The sequence below is a fragment of the Littorina saxatilis genome, linkage group LG9 (assembly GCF_037325665.1).
Source record: "Littorina saxatilis isolate snail1 linkage group LG9, US_GU_Lsax_2.0, whole genome shotgun sequence".
Taxonomy (NCBI): domain Eukaryota; kingdom Metazoa; phylum Mollusca; class Gastropoda; order Littorinimorpha; family Littorinidae; genus Littorina; species Littorina saxatilis.
This window is the reverse complement of record NC_090253.1, coordinates 19,867,742-19,878,861: the sequence shown is the minus strand read 5'-3', so window position 1 is coordinate 19,878,861 and position 11,120 is coordinate 19,867,742. Positions and strand designations below refer to the sequence as shown.

The window sequence follows — 11,120 nt, the reverse complement described above, 5'->3', positions numbered from 1 at the left end:
TGGTACAACACACCATCTGACACGGGCAGCACGGGCCCCTGATCTCGGCAATCAGGTTCTTGGACTCGTCGAAGATTCCGAACAGCGGGGTGCAGCAGAACGTCCTGAAAAAAGCCACGTTCTCAAGGTCAATGATAATAGAGGTCAAAAGCAAATTCAAGGTTACGGATCAAGGTTACGGATCAAGGTTACGGATCAAGGTTACGGCAAAGTTCCACTCGCTAGATTCAGGCCAGATGTCTGTCGATGGTTTTTGATGTATTAAAACTGTGGATCGAACGGTAGATTATCCTGTCTGTGAGTCAGTTATGCGATCTATAGAAAAAATTAATAGTTTAATGTTTGGTCCCAGAAAAAAGGAATTCCCGGTCGTTTTCAGAAATAACCATCTGATATCATGATCATTCAGACATATGTGACCCTCCACCACGGAATGAGTCGCATGTCACCTTTGCATGATTTTCATATTTGTACATTTTCCTAAAGAGTTTTTTTATGCTCTATCCAGTGGTGAAACCCGTTTTAGAAAAGAGCAAAAACTGTTTTAAGCCTGTGACTAAGGTGACCCTCACACCGTTACCAGACACTCCCCGGACTTATATTAAGCCCAGCGCAGAACCGCGCGAGGTGACATGCGACTCATTTCGTGGTGGAGGGTCACATATGACCCATTGTAAGCTTATGTGTGCCCCATGATATAAAAAGGGCTGAGGGTGTCCAAAAATTGTTTTGCCAACCGCACAACCCCGACAAAAATTAAAACGACAAAAAGATATTGGGTAAACATTTATTCAGACTACAAATAACACACACACACACACACACACACACACACACACACACTGTACCCCCCCAACACACACACACACACTGTACCCCCCAACACACACACACACACACTGTACCCCCCCAACACACACACACACACACACTATACCCCTCCCCCTCCCCCCCACATACACATACACCCTGTTTAATCACTAAAATGTCATACGTCTTACGTCTTTCACATACACACACACACTGTACCCCCCCCCCCAACACACACACACACACACACACTACCCCCCCCTCCTCCTGGAACACACCCACATACGAACACCCCGCAATACCTACAAGTTGCTAACGTGTCCAAGAATCTGCCCATTCCGGTCCTCCACTGTGGCGTAGTAATAGCATCCTTCACCGGGGCAGCAAAACACTCCCGTGCAACATTTGAAGTCACGGCGAACGCGGAAAATCTCCTGCAACCCGCAACATCCAAGTGAAATATTTCCCGCTGGGAAGACATATTCTAAACAAGCTAGACATAGACCATCCAAATACCGTGTAAAAACCGACAGACCGATCGACATACAGACAGACGGACACACCACACACACACACACACACACGCACACATACACACATACACACATACACACACACACTCATTCACACAAACGTACACACATACACATAACACACACGCACGCACACACACAACACACACACATAACACACAAACATAACACACACACACACATAATCACGCATGCACACACCCACACCCACACCCACACACACACACACACACACACACACACACCATACCTGTTGCATATTGTCTGTTATATGGTAGACAAAGCCACGCGCCTGCGCACAACACATTCTCTGGCAGATGCTGGATTCTGTTGAGAAATAAATTTATTCATTTTTCTTTGAAAAAATAATTAAGTTGATTTAAAAATCATTCTTAAAAATTCAAAAAAATAAGCAATTCATAAATCAACTGAATGACTTACCATTAAACTATTTCATTCATTAACAAACGAAAAGTCTTCTGAACCCGTACAAACGAACATACATTTGTATAATTCACCCTCCTAAAAACCGAAACATATCCAACATTACAGCATTATCGTTTGATCTTTTTCGGGGGCAATATTTTAGGCTCAAAGAAACGCTTTTATTTTGGGAACAAGATCTCAGATATGCCCAGGCTTTTACATAGCAAAGATCATCTCTCCATTTTGACTTACAATAAAAAAAATAAATATCCTCACTGCTTCCTGTGCAAAGCTGTCCAGACTTATTGATGAATTAATATTTAAGACTGACGACAGTAGCTTTTAAAATATCAATATTCATAAAAAAAATCGTATCTGCACGAAAAGCATTCAGGCTGGGTTTTTGTTTTTGTTTTCTGTTGTTTGTTTGTTTGTTTGTTGTTATTGTTGTTGTTGTTGTCGTTGTCGTTTTGTTTTTATGTGTGTGTGGTTGTTGTTGTTTTGGCTTTTGTTTTGGCGGGAGAGGAGGGGATGGGGGGGGGGGGGGGGGGTACGTTGCCAAGTGAAGAGATGGTCTTATCCCACATGTAAAAGCCTGGCCTGGTCTGGGATGGTGACCGGAATCGTTTTAATGAGAAGGACTGTGCCTTACACTTCAATATTGCCTGAGGGAAACACTTACCTTCAAAAGCGTAATACACTTGCTGGCCCAAGCTGTTGAGGACCTTGAACTTGTTCTTGCATTCCCATCCGGCAAGAACTGCAAAGCAATGGTACAAGATAATTTCTGTATGTTCCACATTGACATAAAAAAATTAAGCTGTACTGATTTCGCTTGAATTGAATTAAAATTGATTTGAATTGAATTGAATTAAAATTGAATTGAATTGAATTGGAATTGAATTGAAGTAAAATTGAATCAAAATTTAATCAAATTAAATCAAATTGATTTGAATGAAATTGAATTTGATTTAATTGAACTGAATTGAATTGAATTGAATTGAACTGAACTGAACTGAACTGAACTGAACTGAACTGAATTGAATTGAATTGGATTGAATCGAATTGAATTTAATTGAATTTTATGGTCACGTGAGTTTCAAACACAGTCCAAGCAGGAACACAACAGGCTGTGAGTAGACCGAAGGTTTTCTTTTATTATTTAGAAATATGAACAACGAGAAACCGCAGAAGTCGACGCAATATCTATTTGTTAAGCGCTATTTTGTCTGAAGAAGTAGCCCTTTGATCATGCCTATTTCTATTTTTGTAGAATGCTTCGTCATTGCGTGAGTTTAGATATGAATTGCTGCTCAACAGTTCTAGTATATACTAAAACTGTAATAAAAGATGTAGGTTTTCCGCCGGGTAATGATGTAACTAAACCCACATCTCGAAAGCATCTAGAATAGGACAACTGCTACATTTGTCTATTAATCTGTAATAAACTGTTTAAATAAATGTCTTTGCACAATTACAATAGAACCACAATATCAACTCTGAAACTGACAATGATCGATATTATCAGCGGTTGGGGCTACCTCGACAGTAGGGGGTAGACTGAAATAAAAACAACGGGCACAGTGGCTTGGTGGTAGGACGCCGGCCTCCAAAGCGGAAGGTCGTGGGTTCGAATCCCGGCCGCGCCTGGTGGGTTAAGATGGAGATTTTTCCGATCTCCCAGGTCAACTTATATGCAGACCTGTTAGTGCCTTATCCCCCTCCGTGTGTACACGCAAACACAAGACCAAGTGCGCACGGAAAAGATCCTGTAATCCATGTCAGAGTTCGGTGGGTTATAGAAACACAAAAATACCAAGCATGCATCTTCCGAAAGCGACGTATGGCTGCCTAAATGGCGGGGTAAAAACGGTCATACACGTAAAACTCCCCAAAAAACACGAGTGTACGTGGGAGTTTCAACCGATGAACGCAGAAGAAGAAGAAGAAGGACACATACATATACTAACTCTCAAGGAGGTGTGTTTCTTGCTGAATCAAAAGCTGGTCCAGCTGAGTTAGGTATTCCATGCCCGGGGAGCAGTTGGGCTGAGGGTCCACGGGGGGCATCCATTGTGCTGAAAGGAACAAGAAAGTGAAGTTAAAACCAACATATGCATACAGTCCAACCTGACAAAAACGACTACCCAAGGGAGTGGTCGTCATAGGCAGGTGGTCGCTGTGGAAAGTTGTAGTATATTGAAGAAGCTGTGATCCTTTGGGGTTTGTTTGTTTGTTTGTTTGCTTAACGCCCAGTCGACAACGAAGGGCCATATCAGGGCGGTGCTGCTTTGACATATAACGTGCGCCACACACAAGACAGAAGTCGCAGCACAGGCTTCATGTCTCACCCAGTCACATTATTCTGACACCGGACCAACCAGTCCTAGCACTAACACCATAATGCCAGGCGGAGCAGCAACTAGATTGCCAATTTTAAAGTCTTACGTATGACCTGGCCGGGGTTCGAACCCACGACCTCCCGATCACAGGGCGGACGCCTTACCACTAGGTCAACCATGCCGGTTTCCTTTGGGGTGGTCGTTGTGGAAAGTTGTAGTATATTGAAGAAACACTCATCCGTGATCCTTTGGGGTGGTCGCTGTGGAAAGTTGTAGTATATTGAAGAAGCACTCATCCGTGATCCTTTGGGGTGGTCGCTATGGAAAGTTGTAGTATACTGAAGAAGCACTCATCCGTGATCCTTTGGGGTGGTCGCTGTGGAAAGTTGTAGTATATTGAAGAAACACTCATCCGTGATCCTTTGGGGTGGTCGCTGTGGGCAGATAAAAGTCTTCGAGAGGTGGTCCCTATTGACTGCAGTTTCATACGTCCACAGAAGTGGTAACAACAGTTGTTCAGACTGTGACCTAAAGCCAAACTCGGTAGATGAGACTTTATATTCAGTGGGAATAAGAATGTCTATAGTACAAAAATAAAGGTTGTACATGTGACTTTTTTTTATCAGCCGTCGGGTAATTTTATGTGTGTGTGTGTGTGTGTGTGTGTGTGTGTGTGTGTGTGTGTGTGTGTGTGTGTGTGGGTGTGTGTGTGTGTGTGCGTGTGCGTGTGTGTGTGCAACGTTGACTAAACAACATTCTGGTGTTTCGATCACAGCTGCAGTGATTTACAAATACTTAGTGCACGCACTCACATACACACACGCACACTGTCACACACACACACACACACACACACACACACACACACACACACATAAACACACACACACAAACACGCGCGCGCGCGCACACTGTGACACACACACACACTCAAAACACACACACACACGCACATACACACAAACACACGCACACACAATCTCACAAACACACACACACACACACACACACACATACATACATACACACACACACACACACACACACACACACACACATGCACACACACACACACACACACACACACTAACACACACACACACACACACACACTTACATACTTACACTCACACCACCACCACCACCGCCACCACGCCCCACCTACCCCACCTACCCAAGGGCGGATCCAGGAAGGGGGGGCCCACCAGATCTACCCAAACTTCCAAACTTTTTTGCACAAACTTGAAGGAGCGAAGCGCCTGAATAGAGGGCGTAATGCGCCCTAATTGAGGGCGCGAAGCGCCCGACCATGCTAGGGGGGTCGGGGGGCATGCCCCCCGGAATTATTTTTGTTGAAAGAAGCAAAATGCTGCAATCTAAGGCCACCTGAGCTCAGAAACTGTCATTTAATCATCTCTCTCTCTCTCTCTCTCTCTCCCTCCCTCCCTCCCTCCCTCCCTCCCTCCCTCCCTCCCTCCCTCCCTCCCTCCCTCCCTCCCTCCCTCCCTCCCCCCATTGCACACCGGTTCGACCGAAGCTAAGTTAAGAATAAATTCCTGTTGTGCAGCGGGTTAAAGCATACCCTCATACCTCGGAGATATAGCTTCACTCGGTCTGAACGACCTCACGTGACATCATCACATGTTATATGGTGGAAGAGAATGCTGTCGCTTATTTTCCTTCTGAGGATGAGGGTTTAACATGGATCAGGAACTTACAAGACAACCGCGGCTGTGCTTGCAAGTTTGGATAGTTCTTTCCGTGACTGAGCATCGTTTCAGTCTTACCGAACTGAGGGTGGAAAATAAGCGACAGCATTCTCTTCCACCATATAACATGTCACGTGAGGTCGTTCAGACCGGAGTGAAGGTATATCTCCGAGGTATGAGGGTATACTTTAACCCGCTGCACAACAGGAATTTATTGATACCTTATGTTCGGTCGTACCGGTGTGTAATATCTCTCTCTCTCTGTCTCTCTCTCTCTCTCTGTCTCTCTCTCTCTCTCTCTCTCTCTCTCTCTCTCTCTCTCTCTCTCTCTCTCTCTCTCTCTCTTTCTCTTTTTATTTTTTTGTTCCCTGTAGGGGGGGCCCGGGCTGCCTTAGTCCCCCCCCCCTAAATCTGCCACTGCTACCCCTCACCTACCCACACTTACTCTGGCCAGCTGCATACGGAGCACCCGAGGACTGTCCCGGCTGACCAATCACAGGCGGTGGACCCGTCCCGTAGCCTTTCTGCATCTGGAAGGTCTGATCCGCCATGACGGTAGTCTAGATCTATACCCAAAATGGCGAAACCTGAAATGTCAAAGTAAAATCCAACTTGGCTGTTTATTTTATATGTGGAACCATCGCGGCTTTGGATTCGTGTTTCCGAGGACAACGACTGTAAACATTCACTCTCAAATATCCAATGAATATTGAAAATTACCGTGACGACTCATGTTCAATTTTCAACTAAACTGTGCAATCACAAATTGCGCAACGAAAAGTCTCAAGGCACTTAAAAGAAAAGGTACACGTTAAAACGTGACTGACCCCGCAAAATATGATAGCAGCTCTGTGAATTTTTAGAATCGAAGAAAAGTGACGCAAAACCTTTGAACAAGAGAGCTAGTCGATGGAGGGAAATAAGTGCATTGACCGAAAACATAAACTACATAACACGAGGGAAGCCTTCTAAGTGGATAAAGGCAGTGAACAAAAACAACTGCAGAAAAATAAATGCGTACCTCACACGCCAAACAACTCCCACCCCCCCCCCCACTCCCACCCCCCCACTCCCACTCCCCCCTCCCCCCGAAGAAAAAACTGAACTGTCTCAAATCGTCCCAATAGTTACACAGGTGGGTGAATGTATTTTCAAATAAAGACATCAGCCAGTAATTAAAAAAACACCTTACAACCATCGCGGCTTTGGATTTGTGTTTCCGAGGACTACGACTGTAAACATTCACTCTCAAATATCCAAGGAATGTTGAAAATGACGTATGTGCTCATTTATTCCAGGTTTAAAGGTAGTCTGCGCAGGTAGCAATTCCAGGCATACCGTGCTTTCACCTTCACTCTGTTCTACTTCTTTGCCCCTGACACCATGCAGTAACACGTTGACGTTTGCAACATTCTGGGTGCGATATCCTTAAAATCAAACGGGCTCCGTCTGCTCGACGTATGCGTCCCCTCCGACAGCACAGAAAACGTATGACGACTTAGAATCGGGACTCTGCTGCTGACGGATCAGAATGGTGTCGCTATTCACATTCATTCAATTATTTGTGATAGTTTCAGATCATAATGGGGGAAATTCTCGCAGCCGCGACTCAGGTACGGCGCAGCAAATGTCTCTTGATCTTCTCGTGGTCTAATTTACCAGAAATATTCCCTAAATGTAGGCACTAGCAGACAAGAAAGAAATCTCCTATCACCAGTAGGAGCGAACAAACGACAAATTCCCTCATGCACAATACAGTTGACCCCAAAAGAGTCCAAGGACATCTCCCCGAGAGGAAGGCTCTCGATAGCCCAGAAAGTGTCACTTCTCGACAAAAGAGGGTTCGGGGTACACGGTGAAGTGGGGTGAGAGAGAGAGAGAGAGAGAGAGAGAGAGAGAGAGAGAGAAAGGGAGAGAGAGAGAGAGGGGGAGAGAGGGAGAGAGAGGGAGAGACTCGGAGAGAGAGAGAGAAAGAGAGAGAGAGAGAAAGAGAGAGAGAGAGAAGAAAGGAAAGAGAGAGAGAGAGAGAGAAAGAGAGAGAGAGAGAAAGAGAGAGAGAGAGAAAGAGAGAGAGAAAGAGAGAGAGATAAAGAGAGAGAGAGAAAGGGAGAGAGAGAGAGAGGGGGAGGGAGGGAGAGAGAGAGAGGGAGAGAGGGAGAGAGACAGAAAGGGAGAGAGAGAGAGACGGGGAGGGAGGGAGAGAGAGAGGGAGAGAGAGAGAGGGAGAGAGAGAGAGGGCGAGAGAGGGAGAGAGAGAGAGGGGGAGAGAGAGGGAGGGGGCAATAAGAGAGAGAGAGAGAGGGGGAGAGAGAGAGAGAGGGAGGGGGCAATGAGAGAGAGAGGGCAATGAGAGAGAGGGAGAGAGAGAGAGAGAGGGGGGAGAGGGGCCATGAGAGAGAGAAATAGAGATGGAGAGATAGAGGGAGAGAGAGGGAGAGAGAGGGAGGGAGAGAGAGAGAGAGAGAGAGAGGGGGGGGCAAGATGACACAGAGTTCAAGGACGGGCGAAGGAGATACCTAAGCAGACTCAAAGCAGTAATCTACAAATACGACTGTACTGTTCGTGTAGTATGGTTTTGCGAAATGACTAGACCTATATAGAATTTACCTGGCTTGTGGACTACCCAACAGAAGGTAATCGAAGCTTTAAGAAATAATCCATGATATGGTAGGGTCGAAAAATACCGCACGCCAGTTGTGAGACCACTGGTTACTTTAGATTTTCAAAAAGCTTTCAACATTTTTTGGTATAAAACGTAAATTTATTGAATCGTTTTATAGCTAGATATGTGCATAACGCGAGGAATCTCCGTACTTATGGATGATTTCGTTTCAACGTCTACATGAAAAAATCTCCCTCTATCTCTTTCTGTCGGTCTGTCTGTCTGTCTGTCTGTCTGTCTCTCTCTCTCTCTCTTCTCTCTCTCTCTCTCTCTCTCTCTCTCTCCCTCTCTCTCTCTCTCTTCTCTCTCTCTCTCTCTCTCTCTCTCTCTCCCTCTCTCTCTTTCCATCTCTCTCTCTCTCTTTCTCCTTCCCCCTCTCTTTCTGCCACACAATATACGCAGGTGAGATAGCGTCCGTTTTCATTTACAATAGAAGTCGCCATTCCCATAGTTACTCTATTTGTAAAAAACATAGCTCTGGCATGGAGCAAATGTCCGAAAACAGATGTCTATCATACTAGACTATTATGATAGGCTTCTGCCGAAACATATATCAATAAACCCAGCTACATGAGTACGCAGGGTGAGTTTGAAGTGAGAACAACAATCTATTTTAGTATAGGTAACGTCCTCGTCCTTTTGTCGTTATCAGGTGTTTCACCAAATCACACACACGTAGTTTGTTTGACCTAGCTTCCCTTTGCACAACACCAGTAACAAAAACAAGAAACTTAGCTGATAATAAGTAAACATTTATCTAGAAAGCTTACCTGATTGTGCCCAATATTCAGCTTGTATGGCAAATGACCACTGTCCGCCTCAAGAATGCCAACACACAAGCAATGAGATACTGTCCCTTCAAGCCTAACCGACCTCTCAAGTGGCGAGAACGTCTAGGTTTTCGCGCGTAAAGGGTGTGAGGGTGTTCCTTGGTGACCGCTTGCTGCGAGGAAGGCTAGGATTTGGCTAGTTTCACTCTGGAGGTGCCCGCGTGCTAGAAAGTTAGGCGGATGTGTGCCTTGAAATCTCGTGGGTCGCTCATCAATGATTCTTTCACTATCAACCGATCACTATGTAAATATAACTGGCGTTTGGGTAGCACAGGCACTCAAACATATTCGCTGCTCGTGAAGCAAATGTGACCCTCCACCACGGTATGAGTCGCATGTCACCTTTGCATGATTTTCATATTTTTACAATTTCCTGAAGAGTTTTTTATGCTCTATCCAGTGGTGAAACCCGTTTTGGAAAAGAGCGAAAAATGTTTGAGTTATAAGCCTGTGACTAAGGTGACCCTCACACTGTTACCAGACACTCTCCGGACTTATATCAAGCCTAGCGCAGAACCGCGCGAGGTGACATGCGACTCATTTCGTGGTGGAGGGTCACAAATTATCTCGTGGTTCGTGCCTGAATGAAACTCACAACAGTACACCTAGTTTTTAGTACTGATACACAAGTGATAGGGTTGCGACACACGAATTCCATTGCAAAGACACCAAACACAAGGGGCTTACCATAGCTAATCCTGGCTGAAAGTGTTAAGTTACTTACTCGCCCGTGTAGCCATGTGACGCTGGGCGATGTTTAGATTTCTCAGTCAGGATCACATATCGATGTCGTCGTGGAATTTTGGCGTATCTCATTTGTGACCCTCCACCACGGAATGAGTCGCATGTCACCTTTTCATGATTTTCATATTTTTACATGTTCTTAAAGAGTTTTTTATTCTCTATCCAGTGGTGAAAACCGTTTTAGAAAAGAGTTATAAGCCTGTGACTAAGGTGACCCTCACACTGTTACCAGACACTCCCCGGACTTATATTAAGCCTAGCGCAGAACCGCGCGAGGTGACATGTGCGACTCATTTCGTGGTGGAGGGTCACATTTTAGACAGCTTTTCGGCAGAAGGCCAAAACGGATTATATTGTATATTGAAATAGTTTTTATATTTGTACCTGATATGAATAGAAAGATTAAAGAATGTTAAATCATGTATTGTCTATCGTATTTTAGAGAATATTTCTCATGGAGAATGCTTTTCTCTGTCTACACAATAACATCAAAATCGCCAAGAATCGATTTACGTCAAAATTCCAGGGTGACGACGATATGCATTGCGTCCTTCAAGGATCAGTGTGACAGGTTTAAAGAGACCATCATGTACATACATGTACTTCAGTTTAAAGTGGGAAGTGATGTGTCGAACGGTCATTCGAGGAGGAGAGCATGTTATCCCCATCGGTATGTTGTACTTTGCACCAACAAAAAAATTAAAAAAATATCTGTGAAAAATTGTCAGCTGGCCAACTATAGTTAACTAGCCGTTTTCACCGTACTGCAGTCATATATTGATTATCATGTTATCAGGACTTCATCGACTCGTTACCATGAGCTAGTGACCGTTTATTGTAGACTTTGCAATTCGTACCATTGTTTATCTCTAACCGCTTAACGTTTTGCAAAGCTTTTTTACGGCTAGTTAACTATAGTTGGCCAGCTGACAATTTTTCACAGATATTTTTTATTTTTTAAATTGTATTATACTTTAAGGGTGTGGTGTGTGTGTGTGTGTGTGTGTGTGTGTGTGTGTGTGTGTGTGTGTGTGTGTGTGTGTGTGTGTGTGTGTGAGTGCGTT

At 44.6% G+C, this 11,120-nt stretch overlaps 1 protein-coding gene and 1 long non-coding RNA gene across 3 annotated transcripts in view; both read right to left on the bottom strand.

Annotated features, from left to right (window-relative positions):
- LOC138975546 (phospholipid scramblase 1-like) overlaps nucleotides 1–9,614 on the bottom strand; it is a 12,681-nt gene extending 3,067 nt beyond the window's left edge. The window contains exons 1-7 of one of the 2 annotated variants that reach the window (XM_070348257.1): nucleotides 9,253–9,614; nucleotides 6,266–6,407; nucleotides 3,740–3,847; nucleotides 2,452–2,529; nucleotides 1,594–1,670; nucleotides 1,117–1,244; nucleotides 1–104 (exon numbers count right to left, since the gene is read on the bottom strand). The exon at nucleotides 1–104 is cut by the window's left edge and continues 17 nt beyond it. In XM_070348257.1, coding sequence (XP_070204358.1) covers nucleotides 1–104; nucleotides 1,117–1,244; nucleotides 1,594–1,670; nucleotides 2,452–2,529; nucleotides 3,740–3,847; nucleotides 6,266–6,371 — 601 coding nt within the window. In that variant the 5' untranslated portion in view covers nucleotides 6,372–6,407; nucleotides 9,253–9,614. The remainder of the gene's footprint in view (nucleotides 105–1,116; nucleotides 1,245–1,593; nucleotides 1,671–2,451; nucleotides 2,530–3,739; nucleotides 3,848–6,265; nucleotides 6,408–9,252) is intronic. The other variant, XM_070348258.1, reaches the window with a different exon arrangement.
- LOC138975554 (uncharacterized) overlaps nucleotides 1–11,120 on the bottom strand; it is a 324,129-nt gene that overhangs the window by 159,015 nt on the left and 153,994 nt on the right. The gene's annotated exons all lie outside the window — the stretch shown is intronic.